At 41.6% G+C, this 20,795-nt stretch overlaps 2 protein-coding genes and 1 pseudogene across 5 annotated transcripts in view; 2 read left to right on the forward strand and 1 right to left on the reverse strand.

The window, feature by feature from the left end:
- LOC124048393 (liprin-alpha-3-like) overlaps positions 1 to 4,640 on the forward strand; it is a 46,106-nt gene extending 41,466 nt beyond the window's left edge. For 3 of the 4 annotated variants that reach the window (XM_046369141.1, XM_046369139.1, XM_046369142.1), the window contains exons 25-31: positions 219 to 394; positions 767 to 864; positions 1,402 to 1,577; positions 1,829 to 1,897; positions 2,359 to 2,521; positions 2,670 to 2,737; positions 3,429 to 4,640. In XM_046369141.1, coding sequence (XP_046225097.1) covers positions 219 to 394; positions 767 to 864; positions 1,402 to 1,577; positions 1,829 to 1,897; positions 2,359 to 2,521; positions 2,670 to 2,722 — 735 coding nt within the window. In that variant the 3' untranslated portion in view covers positions 2,723 to 2,737; positions 3,429 to 4,640. Of the gene's footprint in view, positions 1 to 218; positions 395 to 766; positions 865 to 1,401; positions 1,578 to 1,828; positions 1,898 to 2,358; positions 2,522 to 2,669; positions 2,738 to 3,154; positions 3,408 to 3,428 lie in introns of those variants that run through there. The other variant, XM_046369140.1, reaches the window with a different exon arrangement.
- A 1,780-nt stretch (positions 4,641 to 6,420) lies between these two features.
- On the forward strand, positions 6,421 to 10,359 carry fgf21 (fibroblast growth factor 21). Its single transcript, XM_046367939.1, has 4 exons — positions 6,421 to 6,771; positions 6,970 to 7,047; positions 8,754 to 8,857; positions 8,965 to 10,359. Exons 1-4 carry the CDS (start codon positions 6,459 to 6,461, stop codon positions 9,262 to 9,264), a joined length of 795 nt encoding a protein of 264 aa, XP_046223895.1. The 5' UTR covers positions 6,421 to 6,458; the 3' UTR covers positions 9,265 to 10,359.
- A 4,250-nt stretch (positions 10,360 to 14,609) lies between these two features.
- Positions 14,610 to 20,080, reverse strand: LOC124048394 (annotated as a pseudogene).
- Between the last annotated feature and the right edge of the window lie 715 nt (positions 20,081 to 20,795).

Genomic DNA, 20,795 nt, shown 5'->3' on the forward strand with positions numbered 1-20,795 from the left:
CTATAATTCTATAATGAAAATAGTAAAAGTAAAGAAAAACCCTTGAATGAGTAGGTATGTCCAAACTTTTGACTGGTACTGTATCTCACGTGAGATTTTGGAAGGATATTTTAAATATATTGTCTCTCAGTGGACATTGATTCTCTCTCTCTCTCTCTCTCTCTCTCTCTCTCTCTCTCTCTCTCTCTCTCTCTCTCTCTCTCTCTTCCCCTATTTAGATCCTTGCCTATGGGGACATGAACCATGAGTGGGTAGGGAATGAGTGGTTGCCCAGCCTGGGTCTGCCCCAGTACCGCTCCTACTTCATGGAGTCCCTGGTGGACGCTCGCATGCTGGACCACCTCACCAAGAAGGAGCTGAGGGGACAGCTCAAAATGGTGGACAGCTTCCACAGGTTGGATTCAAATCATTTCAATCAATGTTTGGTGTCATTGAAAGGCAATCTGTGTATGGAAGCAGATTCTGGCCAAAAATGTTGGTATGGATTTGGCACAAATCTGTTTCCTTAATTTGTGTGCCGCATGAAAACACCAAAGCTAATACCGGATCGTCTAGTGTCCTCTGCTTAGTTACACATTTCTACCGATGGTTTTTCCAACATTTCTTTCATTCCTCTTCTCTGTTTCAGAGTTATTATTTCTCTTTTCTTCTCCACCTTAGTTTGTCTGCATCAGGATTTTACAGTGGTTGTGTCTTTGGTTGTGAGGACATTGACAGTAACACACATCTCTTTCTCTCTCTTTCTCACTCTCTTTCTCTCGCTCAGGGTAAGTCTGCATTATGGCATCATGTGCTTGAAGCGTTTGAACTACGACAGGAAGGAGCTTGAAAGGAGGAGGGATGAGAGCCAACATCAGAACCAAGGTGAGAATACTGCACACAGGTAACTTGAGCCGTAATACATTTCGGGGCTCGTCTGGGATTTGGATTTTGACATTGCAAATGAATGTTGTATGGCAAAATATTCTATTATTTCTGTCTCTCAAATGCTCTGTTTCACTGTATTAGCTGTTTCACTGTATTAGCTGTTTCGCTGTAGTAGCTGTTTCACTGTATTAGCTGTTTCGCTGTATTAGCTGTTTCGCTGTATTAGCTGTTTCACTGTATTAGCTGTTTCGCTGTAGTAGCTGTTTCACTGTATTAGCTGTTTCGCTGTATTAGCTGTTTCACTGTATTAGCTGTTTCACTGTATTAGCTGTTTCGCTGTAGTAGCTGTTTCACTGTATTAGCTGTTTCGCTGTATTAGCTGTTTCGCTGTAGTAGCTGTTTCACTGTATTAGCTGTTTCGCTGTATTAGCTGTTTCACTGTATTAGCTGTTTCACTGTATTAGCTGTTTCGCTGTATTAACTGTTTCGCTGTAGTAGCTGTTTCACTGTATTAGCTTTCTGCCCCCTCCGTAGATGTGATGGTATGGTCCAATGAGCGAGTGATGTGTTGGGTCCAGGCCATTGGGCTAAAGGAGTTTGCAGATAACCTCACAGAGAGTGGGGTACATGGGGCCCTCCTAGCCCTGGATGACACCTTTGACTACACTGACCTTGCCCTGCTCCTCCAGATACCCAATCAGAACACACAGGTACCTGAATTTAGAAGTCCGGTCAGAACATGCGGGTACTCACCACTATGCTAGAAAGTCAGAGCACAAGCGCCCAATTCTACTATTGTAGTCTAATCACAATAACCCTCATTCACCACAATCACCAACCTACTTAATTTCCCTTACCTGCAACTGTTTGGTCATTACATTTTAATCAAGATAATCTTAATCATGAAATCCACTTGATAATCTTAATTATAATCTTAAAACACTCATTATTTCTCTCCCAGGCAAGGCAGATGCTGGAGAAGGAGTACAATGCCCTCATCTCCATGGGAACTGAGAGAAGACCAGATGAGGTAAAACATTTTTAAAATGTAGTTGGTTACTTAAGACTATTGCTCATAAAGATAGGCAATTTTTTCAAGATAGGCAGTTTGCTTCAACCAACATGAACTGTTTGGGGGGAGGTGCTTATATTTGTCCTGTCACACACAAGATGTGTAATGGAAATGTTTTTTTTTTGCATATCCCAACTCCCCCTGAGAAACCTGCAGGGAGTAGGTTCAAGGCCAGGGTCGCATCAGTACAGCAACTCTAGAGTCTTTAGGGTTAAGTGCCTTGCTCAAGGGTACTGCAATTTTTTTTTTACCTTGTCAGCTCCAGTATTCAAACCAGCAACCTCAAGGCTACCTGCCCATGTGCGTGTATTTTTTTCCACATGCTGTTCTTTAGTAAACCTAACTAGCACTTAGGAAATCTAATCAATTGCATGGTGCAATATTGTTTTGTGTGTCAATCCTCTGCGTCTTGTTGACAGGACGGCACTAAGACGTTCACACGCTCGCCCTCGTGGAGGAAGATGTTCAGAGAGAAGGACCTCCGGGGCGTGACCTCTGACTCCTCAGAAACATTACCCGCCAACTTCCGTGCCTCCGCCATCTCCACGCCCTCCGTCACCCTGAGGAAAGTTCAGAGTGAAGGTGAGGGGGTCCTCTTCTTCATGTCTTTCCCACTGGAAACCAGCTCTATGAGTCATTGGTTCCATGCTGACCACTCATTTCAGTGTTATTGGCTGAAGGTCTAGTGTCATTGACAGGTGTTTGAGAACCGTAATGCTGTCTGTTTCAGTGAACTCTGGGCCCAGGGGTGAGTCGGGGTCAGTGAGAACATATTCCTGCTAGAGATAAGCACATCAGGTGAGAAAAATACTTAATTGCCAAAAGAATATCATGAACGTTTTCAAGTTTGCAAAGTAGTCCGAAATAATTCCTTAGGGTCTTGGCTCGACAAAGCATCAACTTCTAAAAAATCGGAATGGTTTCTTGTCACCTTCTGTAAGATTGCCTGAATTTCAGTCATTCAAGCAGGTACATTTCAGTAATCTCATGCGTCCAAACAGACTGTATTTCAGTCATTCATATCAGTTATTGAAACTCATTTAGCTCATATCAGTGTTCTCAGTCATCCTAAAAACAATTCAGTAATTTCAGTAACCTTTCATCCAAACATACCTCAGTCCTTTCAGTAAGCTCAGCTTTCCAAACCGACCCATACTGAAATTGAGTTTTACTTTATGGTTGCATCATTATTTATCTATCCTGTCTTTGTTTTAGAGAGTCACCCCCCCCCCCCCCCAAAAAAAAAAAAAATGTTTTTGAAGAAAAAAAGATGAAGATCATCAACAAAATGGAGAATAGAACACAAACAAAAAAGAATTCCACTGGAATCCTTGAAGAAACAAGGGCAATGTGAGAGAATGAAAAGATACTAAAATAGAGTGAATGTCTGTCTGTCTGTCCTCTCTCTCTCTCTCTCTCTCTCTCTCTCTCTCTCTCTCTCTCTCTCTCTCTCTCTCTCTCTCTCTCTCTCTCTCTCTCTCCGTCTTAGTCCACAGTTGTGGCATGAAGCTGTTCGATGCTGTAAAAAATGACTCCCATCGCCCAGTGTGAAGTTCTTCTTCCATGTGTGAAATGGGAAAATTGACACAATGACTCTTATTTTTTTCATTGGGATGTAAAACTGCATTTCCATTTGGATCAACAGAATGATGACCCTGATAGACGTTTCTTTGATTTGAATTGTCGATATAACATGCATACCGTATCTCAGTAACTGGTATTAGGATTTTGTTTCTCAACCTTTTTCTACCGTGGACAGGCGAGCTAAGGTATTTCCTTTACTCAGGACCCACAAGCTATGGTCCTTCTCTTCTGAGGAAGCACTTACAATAAAACTAGCATTTGAGTACTCACTCGGGTCAGGTACAGCTAAACATCTGAGGGATCGGTGAGAATCACCATAGGGACTCCTGTCGGTCCAGGGACCAGAGGTTGAGAAACAATGTACTGTATGAAGACAGTCATAAGGGTTATAACGTGTTATGAAGGGAGAGTATGCAAGGGAATGAGGGAATGGATTCGTATGTTCTTAAGCCATAACAGACACCATGAGATGAGAAGGTCCTTGGACAATTGGTGAAGTGCATTATGACAAAATCCTGTTAAAAAAAAAGAGAAAAGAATTGAACGTTTGTGTTAATATGCATGCCAAAACAAAAACATAGAGTGAGAGTAATGAAATCAATCATCTAATGACGTGAAAACTTGGGTAAGGAATTTGTAAAATGGGTGTATTTTATTTTTTATCATTTTTTAAAAATGATAACCTCTATTGTATGTAGGTAGGTAAGTGTGTGTGTGTGTGTGTGTGTGTGTGTGTGTGTGTGTGTGTGTGTGTGTGTGTGTGTGTGTGTGTGTGTGTGTGTGTGTGTGTGTGTGTGTGTGTGTGTGTGTGTGTGTGTGTGTGTGTGTGTGTGTGTGTAGTATGTATGTGTGTGTACAGTATGTATGTATTGGACGGTATTTTAATTTCATACTTAGTTAAGATTGACTGTAATTTCATTTTAGGTTGAAAAGTAAATACGTTTCAAATTATGGACATTAAGATATACTACTTGTATGTGTACATTTTGAAAACAAATTGTGTTATGATTTAAACTAATATCAATAATGAAGAGTAGTGAGGATAATTAAATATAATATGATAACAATAATGATAATGATTGTAAAAGCTGTAATTAAAAAAGACCTGTAAAATGGATGGGAACTGAGTATTTGTTCATTTTCTTCAGCTTTATATTTTCTCTTCCAAATAAAGTCACGGGAGGTCAACAGGAAATTGCAGGTTACTTGACGATTCCCTGATTTTCATCATTCTTCCCTCTTATGGTTGTGTGGATGTTTACACTGTATCGTGATGATATTTACACGTTTTCTCCCAAGTCCTCAGTTTGGCTCACATTTCTAACATTGACTTGTTTTCTCTCAATTAAAGGCGCTCTATGTAACAATTCCACCTGAAAATAGCCCTTCGTGTCAATGACATACAGTATCCGTTGTTTGAAGCTATAGAGTAAGTTGATTACTGGCAGGTGGCCACGTTTGTTGCATCAAAACATCAGCTTCTTCCTGTTTCTGAGGCTGAAGACAATAACACTACTTCGTGTTCGTGTGTTACATGGAGCTTTCTCTGGAAGCTAGAGGCTGGGAAATTCCCCTTTATTCCTCCTCATGCTCTGTACATGCCGAACTGTGAGGAAAACAAAATGATCTGTAAATTGTTTCATGGAGCACATTTAAATCAACATTTTATACAGCTTTTAACCACATTTTTCATAGTTTAACCAAGTGTTTTGGCAGAGGATCTAAACAAAACGGCCAGTTCTCTAACCCCAATAAACTTGTCTAGGCCATCAGTGTGGAAAACATCCTTACGTAGGTACACTTTCTCTGGGTGAATCTGCAGTGACTATAGGACTTTGTTGGTGGGACTCCATCCTTCATTCGTCATCATGAAGACACGTCGATAGAGATTTCTTCAACTGCTCGGCGTAAATTCGTCTAGCCTACAGTAATGTGTAATACTTCTTCAATGAAGTAATGTCACTTTGAGCGAGTTCAGAACAGTGAAGTGTGCCTGTATCGGAAAATATCAAAGGGCAAATTCACCCGTCATTCTACAATGACGTACATTCCATGACACTCGTATCGGGAGAACATCAGATTCAGTCAAAGTTCACGCCTTGTTATTACGAGAATGGCGGAAGGTGTCATCCACGCTAACTGGATCCCCGTCCAACAAGATGACTGCGTGTGCACGTTCATTCAGGAGAATACAGCGCAGTGGTCACGTCCTACATTGTTCAGAAGTGTGCTAATACATGTGTGACTGTTGCAGGCTGACTGTCCTGGACCCCCGTTAAAGTGTCTTACTGCAGCTGGAGTTCAGTAAACACACGCTCAACGACGGTTGTAAATCCCACAGCATACCCCCCTGTCTTATACACACTCAAAATAATACAAACATTGTCATCAGTACCTGACATTTTCCCGTCTTCAACTAACACAGGCGTCATGACGTTGAGCAATCGGTATGGAAGAAAACCAACGAGGGTGTGTTTATTTGAAGACTCGTGAAAATGGTAAATGATTGAATCCAACCGAAACACTTTAAAAGAAGTGTTTAGCTGTTTCACAATTGAACACTTGTTGTTTTAACACTTGAAAAGAGCATTAAACATATAGAAAAATTGGAAACCATAAGCTCTAATTTGTTACCAATTTTGCTGTTTGACACTGCCCACAGTTTTCTAGTAAACACCAAGTTGCTTACCATGAGCATAACATGCTGGAAAGAAATGTCACTGTAGTAAAAAGTAATTCTATTCATCTTAGAAGGAGCCGACAAGGAGGAAGCCCTTATATAGCCACTGTGCATTTCCTACCATGGGCTTTTCACATTCTCCAGGTCCTGACAATTTAATGTTATTATAAACTCCTTAGAATCGACCTGACTCATCCTTATACCGCCAATCCCTGTGACCTCCCCCTGACGTTCTCCATTACCTCCTTTATAAGGATGCACACCGTGCTACATTTCAGAATTTGGGGTGAGGACAGCTTTGTAGCTATTTCTCTATTTATTTGTTATTTATTTAATTTATTCTGTTGGTATATCCAGAAACATTGCAGAACCAGATTAATTTTTTTATTTCTTTTGTGCAAGAGCTCTCTCGTCAATTTCATCTCGCAAATGTCCTTGTGTGCACACATCTCCCTGTTCTCCTGCTCCCTTCTGGGCCTCCTATCTCTCTCTATATCATCATATATTCCTGACTCCAACCCACTCCTGCTCTTCAATGATCAAGTCAGAGAAAGACATCTCTACACAGGTATTAAGCTCACTTCTCCTCTGTCTTATGCTCATTCACTTAGAAAAAAAAACGTATTTCAGGTGTGTACTTATCGATCCTTCGGTTTATGCTCGCGGTATGTAGGCCATCTTTTTTTCTTAGTAGTAATAGTTATTGCCTCTTAAATACTGTTTTTGTCATTGTTGTTGTCATGTTTACATGTAATGTCTCCCCCAGATAATCACAGAAAAGAACTGTTTCTGGAGATGACCCCAGATGGAAAAGTGACAGGAAGCCCTGCTCAGACCTCTCACAGTAAGTCAGTGGCGGTCGGTGCCGTTTAAGATTAGGGAGGACTTTTTTTATGAGCATGGGCTTATTTCTATTACAAGGTAGGTGCACAGGTCGAGAGAAAATGTGTATTAATCAAGTTAACAGACAATGACACATTCAATATTGCCTTGCACACTCTTGCCTGCATCTAGCTAATCTAGGGTGTAATCATTACTCCAAACAGTTGCAAACAAGAGTTTGTATTGGACAAATTCAGGTACTTTTATCCCTGTTTTGTTCCACTTGCTTCCGTTTAAGAAACGGTGGAATTAAAACACCTCTGATAACCCGCACACACAGTTCACTTTCATAGCAGCCACATACAAACAGCATGATCACTTTGCTCATTGTATAACTATTTTTCGCATCTCCGCGCTGTCCTCCTTTCACCTTTTCCCTTCGCTTGTGTGGACTTCAGTGCACAACAAAACAGCTGTCTGTGACCAGGCAGAAAAACCTTTCCATGCCAAACCTTCATACCATAACCGCTAACAGCTACACACAGCCTACATCATTGTCACCATATTAGCTAACACCATAGTCAAAATAGCTACTACAGTAAACTACAATCATGCAGTACTGTGTACAGCAAGCAGTTTAATAGTTACACTGGCGGGCCCCAATGGCAATAAATTAATAAAACGAAAAGATTACCTTGGCTTGGAAGAGTTCCAGTGTTGGATAGCCTAGCCAGCTAGCTAGCTAACACAGCATAGCTCTCTGTTTGAGCCAGGTGTTTGAGTAGGCTAAATTAGATTGCTGCATTTTCTAGCTAAGTAAGTGAATGTGAAAAAATACTATGAAATATAGCTAGCTCTCTATCTTTCTATCTCTTGCTTTTCCTTTATTTTGGAAGAAATTAATTTGTTCAAAACTGTTCAACTATTGTCTTTCTCTCTCTTTGAGCCAACTACTCAATCACATTTTATGCATTGCAGTGCTAGGTAGCTGTAGCTTATGCTTTTGGTACTAGATTCATTCTCTGATCCTTTGATTGGGTGGACAACATGTCAGTTTATGCTGCAAGAGCTCTGATAGGTTGGAGGACGTCCTCCTGAAGTCGTCATATTTACTGTGTAAGTCTACGGAACGAGGTAAAAATGATGAGCCTTCTAGGTTTTGTATTGAAGGGGACGGAAACTAGCTGTGCTCCGGCTATACTATTTATTTTATTTAACTAGGCAAGTCAGTTAAGAACAAATTCTTATTTACAATGACGGCCTACCCCCGGCCAAACTCTAACCTGGATGACGCTGGGCCAATTGTGCGCCGCCCTATGGGACTCCCAATCATGGCCGGTTGTGATACAGCTTGGAATTGAACCAGTGTCTGTAGTGATGCCTTTAGCACTGAGATGCAGTGCGTTAGACTGCTGCGTCACTCGGGAGCCCACCAGAAAGTGCTGATGAGGCTACTCCAGACCTTTATTGCAAAACAGTGTGTTTTAATAAATGATTCATTGACATGAATATATTTAGTATAGTTTAATCTAAAAGGGATCACTTTTTTATGTTTCACTATTTATTTTTCTGAAATTGACTGAGGCGCCTCCACTGCAGTGAGTGTTTGACAGACAGATAGACCTTACAGAATGTAGCATTATGAAGTTTATACTTTTATAAGTCATCTCCCAAACACCTGAATAATAGATGACATTTGTATTGGATGTGTTTACTGTGTGTTCTCAGGTGTGTTGGAGATGAGGTCAGTTCGAGAAGGTGAGACAGTTATCAAGGGTGTGTCCTCATCCCTTTTCCTCTGTGTGGACAGCATTGGGCAGTTGAGGGGACAGGTGGGCAGTGGACAAATATCATCTACTATAGCATGAAATATGGCACAGCTAAAGGCCTTGCTTCACTGCATCTAACACATTTCTTTCGATGTTATCCATTTCCTCAGAGCCACTACACAGAGGCTGACTGCACCTTCAGAGAGCTGCTGCTAGCTGATGGATACTCTCGTTTCTTCTCTTCACATCACAAACTTTATGTGTCCCTCACCTCAAAAGGCTCCACACCGCAACATGGGCTCCCGTTCCATCGGTTCCTACCCCTGAGAAACATTTTGGTATCTAGAAGTATGACGAATACAGCTGAAAATCAACAACAGAATCAGCAACAGCTTGACCTGGACTCAGATAACCCTTTTGGCAGGGGTCTCACTGGTGTTGTCAGTCCACAGTTCTCCAGGGATAAGTGAAGTTGAAAATTGAGTTTGTTGATGGAAGTATACAATGAACCGAGTATATTTATTTAAAGGTATACTGGATTGTATAACCATGTTAATTCCTAAAGTGATTTTTTTTCACTTGTGGTAGAAACACTGTTACTTTTATTGGCCCGTGGAAAATGTTTTGGTTCGAAGAGTTCAGTAAGTAGATGGTGAACTTTAGTTCCATAACTCTATGATGGGACTGACTGGTGTGTATATGGTCTCACTTTGAATGTCATGTTGAATATGTTATATGCAGTATATTTCTCTCTTGTGTTTTGAATTCAAGTTTGAATCATTGTACTGTAGCTATAATTTATTTGCATTATTTATATTTTTAAACCTTTTGAAGCCTAAATGCAACCTAGTCTCAGATCATTTCGCTTTAATCTGTATGTAAATCCAAGACACACTTTTTCTTATGATCTGTTACATTTCGTATGAATGTAGTACTTTGTGGAGGTCCAGCATCCATTTCGTATTATATGTTACAAATTACAATTTGTATGATATGATACTAATTTGCAAACGTACAATATGTAACGCTTTTGCAAAAATGTATATGTTATCAATTCCAATTGTTTGGTTGCCAACGTTAGCTAGCTGGCTAATGTTAGCTAGGCTAGGGATTAGGGTTAAGGATAGGGTTAATGTTAGGAGTTAGATTAAAGGTTTAAGGTTAGGGGAAGGGTTAGCTAACATTCTTAGTAGTTGCAAAGCAGCTAAAAAGTAGTAAGTAGCTGAAAAGTAGCTAATAGCTAAAATGGTAAAGTTGTCCGTTATGAAATTTGAACACGCAACCTTTGGGTTGCTACACATTCGCGTTATATGTCAACCCATCCACCCATCCCTTCTTACATGATTACTTTAAGTAACCTTCTGTCTTATGTAAACATAGCAACATATCATACTAATTTGAGTGTCCCGGATTTACTTTTTTTATGTTACGTCTAGTCTATGAGACCAGGTTGCTAAATTATGTATGAACAATAGTTCTATCTGGCATTTGACACCATGTCTAAGAGCTTATTGATATTATAGTCCAAGAGACTATTACTAAATAAATAAAGAGTCATTTTGTAACACTTAGCTTTATATATGCTCATGTTTTCTAGTGAAGTATGACTAGGCTGTCTGCAGATATCCAGTGAAAATACCAGCTAGATCATGTTATTAATTATATTCTTAAACACTGAATAACAATACAATGAAAATACCAAAAGCAGCAAGGATGCTCAAGTAGAGATACTAAAATGGAGGAGTAGGCCAGACAAACCAGGGCAGTTCTTCTGGAGAAATGCTTAAACACATCACACCATAAATAGCTAATAAGTGCGGAGTGTTTGGAAGGTTGTAGCCAACATAATGAACCCTTTGATTTATTAGGATCCCCATTAGCCTGATGCCAATGGTGACAGCTAGTCTTACTGGGGTCCGACATATAACGAAAAATACATTACAAAATACTTTACAATTTACATACACTTAAAAACATAAACATGTTTTGTGTGTGTGTGTGTGTGTGTGTGTGTGTGTGTGTGTGTGTGTGTGTGTGTGTGTGTGTGTGTGTGTGTGTGTGTGTGTGTGTGTGTGTGTGTGTGTGTGTGTGTGTGTGTGTGTGTGTGTGTGTGTGTGTGTGTGTGTGTGTGAATCTATCAGTTACACATGGAGTACTAGGGGGTAACTAGCCCCCCCTAAGAACAATGTGTAATTGTTGACACAAAAAAGCAACATTTGGAAGACAAAAACGATATGTGGATGAAGATCATGCTTAGGCAAAGAAACTATAAAGGGAAATAAATGGCTACAGTTTACACGGGGTGTTTTTTTAAAGTACCCAGGTACCTTGACATTTAGGAGCAAAAGGTATTTAATCGTTTTTAATTAATAAAATAAATATTAATTGGAATATAATATTGGAATGGAATATAACTAATAACAGTAAATAACATTGGAATGTAACATTTAGTAACAATAACTGAACTAATTAACTCAGTGTAACATTGATGTGGCAACTTTCATGCTCTGCTATTGCACGATTATAATTTGTACATACAGTTGAAGTCTGAAGTTAACATACACCTTAGCCAAATAAATTTAAACTCAGTTTTTCACAATTCCTGATATTTAATCCTAGTAAAAATTACCTGTCTTAGGTCAGTTAGGATCACCACTTTATTTTAAGAATGTGAAATGTCAGAATAATAATCGAGATATTTATTTCAGCTTTTGTGTCTTTCATCAAATTCCCAGTGGGCCAGAAGTTTACATACACTCAATTAGTATTTGGTAGCATTGCCTTTAAATTGTTTAACTTGGGTCAAACGTGTTGGGTGGCCGTCCACAAGCTTCCCACAATAAATTGGATGAATTTTGGCCCATTCCTCCTGACAGAGCTGGTGTAACTGAGTCAGGTTTGTAGGCCTCCTTGCTCGCACACGCTTTTTCAGTTCCGCCCACAATTTTCCTATAGGTTTGAGGTCAGGGCTTTGTGATGGCCACTCCAATACCTTGACTTCGTTGTCCTTAAGCCGTTTTGCCACAACTTTGGAAGAATGCTTGGGTTCATTGTCCATTTGGAAGACCCATTTGCGACCAAGCTTTAACCTCCTGACTGATGTCTTGAGATGTTGCTTCAATATATCCACATAATTTTCCCTACCTCATGATGCCATCTATATTCTGAGGTGCACCAGTCTCTCCTGCAGCAAATCACCTCCACAACATGATGCTGCCATCCCCGTGCTTCACGTTGGGACGGTGTTCTTCAGCTTTTTTTACCCCACCAAACATAACGATGGTCATTATGGCCAAACAGTTCTATTTTTGTGTCATCAGACCAGAGGACATTTCTCCAAAAAGTATGATTTTTCTCCCCATGTGCAGTTGCACGTAGTCTGGCTTTTTTATGGCGGTTTGGAGCAGTGGCTTCTTCCTTGCTGAGTGGCCTTTCAGGTTATGTCGATATAGGACTTGTTTTACTGTGGATATAGATACTTTTGTACCTGTTTCCTCCAGCATCTTCACAAGGTCCTTTGCTGTTGTTCTGAGATTGATTTGCACTTTTCGCACCAAAGTACATTCATCTCTAGGAGACAGAACGCATCTACTTCCTGAGTGGTATGACGGCTGCGTGGTCCCATGGTGTTTATACTTGTATACTATTGTTTGTACACATGAACGTGATACCTTCAGGCGTTTGGAAATTGCTCCCAAGGATGAACCAGGCTTGTAAAGGTCTACATTTTTTTCTGAGGTCTTGGCTGATTTCTTTTGATATTCCCATTATGTTAAGCAAAGAGGCACTGAGTTTGAAGGTAGGCCTTGAAATACATGCACAGGTACACCTCCAATTGACTCAAATGATGTCAATTAGCCTAGCTTCTAAAGCCATGATGTAATTTTGGGGAATTTTCCAAGTTGTTAAAAGCACAATTAACTTAGCATATGTAAACTTCTGACCCACTGGAATTGTGATACAGTGAATTGGGGTGGCAGGTTATCCTAGTGGTTAGAGCGTTGGACTAGTAACTGGAAGGGTGCAAGTTCAAACCCCCGAGCTGACAAGGTACAAATCTGTCGTTCTGCCCCTGAACAGGCAGTTAACCCACTGTTCCTAGGCCGTCATTGAAAATGAGAATTTGTTCTTAACTGACTTGCCTAGTAAAATTAAAAAATTAAAATTAGAAGTGAAATAATCTGTCTGTAAACAATTGTTGGAAAAATTACTTGTGTCATGCACAAAGTAGATGTACTAACCAACTTCACAAATCTATAGGGTGAGTTGTCCCCAACACACTCAGCCAATATAATACTACTACTCTCATATTAAGGCTTTCCTACTTGTATATTTAAATATTATACATATTTAAAAAACAATTATATATCTAACTTCATTGGAATATATATATATATACATACATATATATGACTTTTATAACATTTCCAGAAAATTTATAAATTTACCACAAAATGGTTTTGTTGAAATATGTCCAAAAGCTGTGATGACACAGGAATTTTTGTCGTTGAGCAAGAGCAGTGGCAGCCAGGGAAAGTGTTGGGGAAATCATTTGGTGACATCTTGTGGTCTCAGTGTGGTACAACATGTAGGTCACATGGAGAGGCATTGTGCCATGGTGTTGCTTTGTTTGTTGTTTTGAAACCAGGTTTGCTGTTCACTTGCGCTATATGAGATGGAATGGAGTTCCACGCCCTCATGCCTCTGCATAAGACTGTAGTTTCCTTGAATTTGTTCTGGACCTGGGTACTGTGAAAATAATGTTTGGGTAAGTGTGTCAGTTGACTATGCAAACCGTTTGTAATTTCCAACACATTAATGTTTCTTATAAAAACAAGAAGTGGCACAGTCAATCTTTCCACAACCAACTCCTAGCCAAGAGAGACGGCATTCATAGTATTAATATTAGCCCTCTGATTACAATGAAGAGCAAGACGTGTCGCTCTGTTCTGGGCCAGCTGCAGCTTAACTAGGTCTTTCTTCGCAGCACTTAAGCATATGACAGAGCAATAATCAAGATATGATAAAACGAGAGCCTGCATAACTTGCTTTGTGGAGTGTGGTGTCAAAAAAACAGCATTTATTTGTTACAGACTTTAGAGCACTCCCTCATGGTGGATGTACGATTGATGTTGGTTTGGACTGCCCTCTAGTGGACATAAAAGCACATCATTCACCAAGACGGTGTGTTGCTTCTAGAAAAGGCCCTGGGACTTTTATTTTTAATTTAACCTTGATTTAACTAGGCAAGCCAGTTAAGAACAAATTCTTATTTACAATGACGGCCTACCCCGGTCAAACACCGGATGACACTGGGCCAATTGTGCGCCGCCCTGTGGGACTCCCAATCATCAGCCGGATGTGATACAGCCTGGATTTGAACCAGAGATCCAGTGCCTTAGACCGCTGTGCCACTCGGATGCTCAGAGAGAGATGCTGTACAGCAATTCAGCTCGACTCCGAGGGTAGATTGTGGGGGCTCATCCTGGATCTGAGTTTTTACAGAAATGTCTCAGAAATAAAAAATGGAAACACATAACTATTAAAAAATAAAGAATAATTGCATGTGTAATTGTCCTCTACCATCTGTTCAGCAGTCTCTTTTCCCAAAGCGTCTACCGAAGGGCTGTCCACAGAATAAAATTAATTATCCAGAAAATAAACATTTCATTAATGTCTCTAGCTCTAGCTAGAATTTCACCTGTTCTCTGAAGAAGGGAACGTGGCGAGAATTCCATTAAATGTAGCATTTCTGATTATCAACAGCAATGGACGGCACACGGCATCTTAAGAAAATTTACAAAATATAACCTTTATTAAAAACAATACATACACAAATATAGGCCTTTCGCACCAAGTTACCCTGAGAATAAATGACTTCCACACTCCTTCCCTCTAAATTGGTAACAATACGTTCGGTGATCTGATCAGAGATCAGATGATACAGTAATAGGAACCAGAATGTTGCTACATGTATGTAGCTCCAGCCATCAGGAAATATTGGCTCTGCAGTATAAACTTAAGAAGAAGTCACACAATCATCATAAGCATGCTGTAGCTGTAGTCCGATTGAGAATGTTAAAGTGGCATGTAAAACCTTGTTATCTATAAGCATTAGCACATGCGTCATTGGGATGGCGAAGCTGTGACTGAGTAACATTGTGCACTATGTCTATCTCATAGTTGCTCCTTGTCTGTGTTGACCAACATTTGCTTATTCATTCTGAAAGCGCTCTTTCATAGTACATCTGAATAAATAAGTAAATAAAAATACATTTTTACAAACTGTATAATCTAGATCAGATTAAAGAGGAGAAGACACCATGGTTTTATATTGACGGCACTAAAACGACAAGGAAGATTCAACTCTTTAAAAGAACACACAAGCTCATACTACAATGAACAGTTTTACAACTCATAGTTTAAATAATAAATAGCATGACCATGGAAAGCGATAAGCATGTCACTCAATCTCAATAAGCATGTCACTCAATTTACGGTAGTGTAGTTCTATGTTCCTACACCAGTCAATCGTTTAATGCCTCCCCTGGTGAGTGTAGTGTTAAACAGGCATGTATGTTTTTCTGCTACACGTATTGCTGCTTTCACACTTTAGGCCAGTGACAGTTTGTCATTCAGCTGTCTTAAACATTTGTAATCCCTGTTTTTCAATCCCTATTTTTCACTCTTTTGTTTCTCTATCTTTTTGTGACAGCATCACAACTGAGGGTCATCCTGTTGTCACACCTGAGTTACCTGGGGTTCCCTGAGGTACATCTTCGCCCCACTCGACTCCCTGCTCTGCCCAGTGCACAGCCCCCCCCAACAGAGTCCTATTCAGAGGGTTGCAGATGCCCTCTATGGCATTGTAATCTCCTTCTCCGTCCCCTTCGTCTTCCCCTTCCTCCCCCTCCTTGTGCTCCTCATCCTCCCACAGCGAGGTCCTGATGTGTGTGTACTGGGTTTGGTCCTCGCACTCCGTCTCGCGGTGGTAGAAGTAGCTGAAGTTGGACACGATGACGGGCACGGGCAGCGAGATGGTAAGCACGCCGGCGATGGCGCACATGGAGCCAACCAGCTTGCCCCACACCGTCTCTGGGTACATGTCACCGTAACCCACGGTGGTCATGGTAACCACAGCCCACCAGAAGGCGCAGGGGATGCTGACAAACGCGGTGTCCTTGTGGTCGGCCTCGGCGAAGAAGACGGCGCTGGCGAAGATGATGACGCCAATGAAGAGGAAAAAGATGAGTAGGCCTAGCTCACGCATGCTGGCCCTCAACGTCTGGCCCAGGATCTGCAGGCCCTTGGAGTGGCGGGACAGCTTGAAGATCCTGAACACTCTGACTAACCGGATTACACGGATGATGGCCAGTGACATTCCCGGTGCGTTCTCCGTGTCCTTGGAGAGCTCGGTGACCAGTGTCACGAAGAAGGGCAGGATGGCGGTGAAGTCGATGACGTTCATCACGTCCTTGAAAAAGTGCATCTTGCTGGGCGAGCAGATGAAACGCATGAACAGCTCAAAAGAGAACCAGCAGATACATATAGTCTCCACCAGGAAGAAGGGGTCCTGGAAGACACTGGCTGGGGGAAGCATGTGCATGGAGATGTTCTTGTGGTGGGCGTGGTACTTGTAGAAGTACTCCTGGACAAAGGGAGAGGAGAAGACAGGGAGGCAGGGAGGAAGAGGGGAAAATGGGAAAGAAAAAAATGCAAATTGAACTTCTAATCTGTCAGAGGATGAAGATGAGATGTTATGGGCCTACTGTGATTTGTAGAGCATTTTTCTGTGTTATGTATTGCAACATTTTCGGTATATTTGGGTTTGGTATCTTGGAGCGAAAACTGAGCAGATAATGGGACTTGAAATAAACTTTCATTTCGATTTACAGATTTCACTTCCTAAAAACATAATTATACTTCCCCCTCTGCTTATTATTAGTTTATGCCTTACTAATCATCTAGTACTTATTGCCAATGAAAAATACTGTTTTGTTTTATGATGATGAAGTAACAAAATGTACTACAAGCAAATACAAAATGTTGCGCCATTTCTTGGGGGTTCATTTGTTCCCTTGCGGGAAAAAGCACGTCAAATTTGCAGATGCACATTTTCACATGTGAAATAGCTGTTTTCACACTTTGAGCTCAAATTATTTCTGGCTTTGAGTTTCAATCTGCCCGGTGACAGTCTCAGACTGTCCAACTGTCTGTCTATTTTCCCCTGTCAGAGTGCCAGACTGTCCTCCGATTATTTCTTTCAGCTTCTCATATTTAATGTCGAGTGATCAAAAAGTCACCACAACAACCAGGAGTGCAATGTGTGAAATATGACTGTGTGTCTGGAGATACAATACAAGTCAAAAGTATAATCTAGTAGGACTTATTCATGATTTTTCTCTGGTAGGAGGTCGCAGTCGACGTGTTTATTAATAAAGGCAGATATCTACGTGTTGATGTACTCTTAGGAGTGTCCCGGCACTATATATAGCCGCCTGAGATCGCCAAGGAGAAACATGAGTGTTCACGCTACTCCCCATCCATCTCCACTGTCCGCTATATCCCGTCTTCCTCCCAGCATAGCCAACACTCCCAAAGTCAGCCAGCAGCTCCTCACTGGGGTTACTGCGTTTCTTGGCTGTCGGCCCTCGCGCAAAAAGGCAGCCGCCATCAGCCTAGCACAGCTCTCCTGAAGGAATGTGTTAACATGACACAACATATGTCGCTTTATCTCCCAAGGTCTTCCCATCTCATCTTCGTGACTGAAGTATATTGTAGAGGTCTTGGGCCACCAGCTGACTAAAATAATCACACGTCAGCCTTACTCTTATCTCTCCTGGATTTGTCTCCCTTTCAATATTTCTCCACATAATTCACTGTAGTCAGCTATGCACACCGGTAGTGTGTTTACCTAAACACCTGCTGGTTAGTGGTATCCGGTTGCCGTTTGACACGTGACAACACACATCCCATTCAAGACACACAGACCATGTGAGGTAGGCTTTTGCTTGATGAGTTGACTGTACGACACAAAACGCGTGTCACCCCACTCATTCAATCCCATATATGAAGTAAATATCCAATATCCTATTTGAACGGTTTCAATTATTATTATGATTTCAATAATGACACATGGCTCTCATTTATCTTTCCCTCCATCCATCTTGTTCTCGTGACGCGTTTCAAAATTCCATTAAATATTCAAAAGCAGATAAGTGGGAGCTAGACCAAAATGTAGTATTTCATTTGATTGTTTCAATGACATCATTGTTTTTATGAAGTAATCGTTTTATTGACGTCATTGCCTCGCTTCTTATATGCTTGTTATGCATCTTTCACAAAATATAATATTTACCCCCTTTCCAATACATGTCCAGTATGTCACAATGTTCTGTAAGACTTTCCTTCTACTGAATGGTCACTCCAAAAGCCTTTGCCCACTCAATCTCCTTCTATAGCATCAGTGCTTGATTTGGGTAGGAGCTCACCAGAGCTGAGTACCGGCACCTCACATTTTCTACTGCTTGAGCTCCAGTTCGTTCCTCTTATAGAATATTAGCGTATTGCTCCTGCACCTAACTATAAACAATACCGGCACCCAAAATGAGTACCAGCACTTATTTCAGTCCAAGTTGAACACTGAATTTGAAGAATCAATCAAGAATAAGTAAGTCCTCCAGTTGGCCACTAACATATTCTATCTGACTTCCAGTTATACAGAGCTCTCCGATTAGTGCCGATGAAGATGAGGAAACAAGTGGAGGATGCCAGTTTGGACTATTGAGAAACTCCCCCACACACACAAAACACCAACTTGTTCCATTGTCCTTGTCTCCTATTTATCCCACCTCACTCCTCCCTTGCCCTCTTGCTGCCTTACCTCACGAAGCTCCTTCTCGCTCCTGAAGTCAGGCAGCGTCTCCAGGCAGAAGATGAGGATGGACACCACGATCACCATGACGCTGACGATGGCGATGATGCGCGCGCCCGATGACGACTCCGGGTGCTCGAAAAGCATCCACAGACTCCGCTGGACCTCGTTGACGGGCAGTGATGGGGCTTCCTCCTTGGGGAAACCCTCATCCTCCTTGAAGCGTGCCATGATCTCCTCGCCCAGCTCATAGAAATACAGCTCGTCTATGAAAATGTCCAGGGGCACGTTGGCGGGCCGCCGGAGCCGCCCGCCCGACTGGTAGAAGTAGAGGATGGCGTCAAAACAGGCCCGGTTGCGGTCCAAGAAGAGCTCCTTGCGCAATGGGTCGAAGTAGCGAAGCCGCCGCCTGGGGTCGCCCAGCATGGAGTCTGGGAACTGGGCCAAGGTGCGGAGCTGGGTCTCGTAGCGCATCCCTGAGACGTTGATCGCAAGACGTTCGCTCGGCGCCCAGCCGCTCCTCCACAGTGATCCGGACCGCCGGCTCACCCGCTTCCTCTCCTTCTCACCGCCCACTTGGTTCTCTTTCTCGCCCTTCTCCTCGCTGTTGAGTTGGTTCTTCAGCCGTTTGTCTTTCTCTCCTTCTATGTCTCTCCTTCCTCCTTCTCCACCTCCTTCTGGGTCGTTGTTTTCCATCCCTGCCTTTATTGGACTTAAAGCAGATGTGGGTCTGAAACCAGAGTGGGAATTGGATCAGTGTGGGAATAGAGGCATTTTCACTACACATATGATATAGTCATTATTAGTTGCAGGATTTAAGCTGTAAATATGCAAGAGGAAGCAGTCATGTCGAACGTCTTTGTTACTGTTGAGTTCTCTGTGAGACATGTAAATGTACAAAGGCCTGTACTGTACAAAATCATCTTCAAACGATGTGTAATTATGTCTAAGTTACGCTATGTCCACATAATCCAAACATGTTTGTACGGTATACTCTTCATTTATTTCACACATATCATTGGTAAGGGTTATGCAACACCTTTCATCCATAAAATAATTGTTTGAGACAGAACAGTAACGACAATATGCACTATAAACGTGAGGTATAATGACTAACGAGCAATTGATAGCCAGATGTAGCGAGTCACTCACTGAGTGACTGGCAGCCGCTAACGGAGACTAACTGCGGGATGTAAAGTCACATTGTTTTTCTCCCATGAATCTTTCGGTCTGTCACCATGTCCGTCTGTCCGTCCAACACGTGGTCTTCTACGGTTGTCCCAACCCTGAGACACTCCTTGATGGAGTGTCTCAGTACTCGTCCACTCCCGTCTCTCACCTCCCTGACCTGTTCGCGAATTATCGTTTCTACCTGTTTGCTGTTCAATACTCACAATTCTGTCCTTCCCTCTTCTCTCTCTTATGTTGTCTGTCTTAATTTTTTGGGGGAATGCTGTCCTGTTGAAATTCAATCCGCGCCTGGCCCCTCCCGTCCTTTCGCTCCCTTTTGCTCCAGGGCCGGGAACAACCTTCACCCTCCCTCTCAAATGTCACCGCCTCTGCACTGGTACTTGGTGTGTTACAGTAATCTCCCTAACTGAAATGGGGCCCCCTCCATGAGACGGACAACTGAGATGGCTGACTGTCATTTGTTGGATCGAGTGCCCTTTGAATGCCATGATTGATTTCAGTGATGGACTGTATAAAGTTCTAATGTATAATGACAAACATCATGTCAGCCCACAAATCTAAAGGATCAGTGATGGACTGTATAAAGTTCTAATGTATAATGACAAACATCATGTCAGCCCACAAATCTAAAGGATCAGTGATGGACTGTATAAAGTTCTAATGTATAATGACAAACTAATCATGACAAACATCAGCCCACAAATCTAAAGGATCAGTGATGGACTGTATAAAGTTCTAATGTATAATGACAAACATCATGTCAGCCCACAAATCTAAAGGATCAGTGATGGACTGTATAAAGTTCTAATGTATAATGACAAACATCATGTCAGCCCACAAATCTAAAGGATCAGTGATGGACTGTATAAAGTTCTAATGTATAATGACAAACATCATGTCAGCCCACAAATCTAAAGGATCAGTGATGTGCTGCTT

Source organism: Oncorhynchus gorbuscha, linkage group LG11 (assembly GCF_021184085.1).
Source record: "Oncorhynchus gorbuscha isolate QuinsamMale2020 ecotype Even-year linkage group LG11, OgorEven_v1.0, whole genome shotgun sequence".
Classification (NCBI taxonomy): Eukaryota; Metazoa; Chordata; class Actinopteri; order Salmoniformes; family Salmonidae; genus Oncorhynchus; species Oncorhynchus gorbuscha.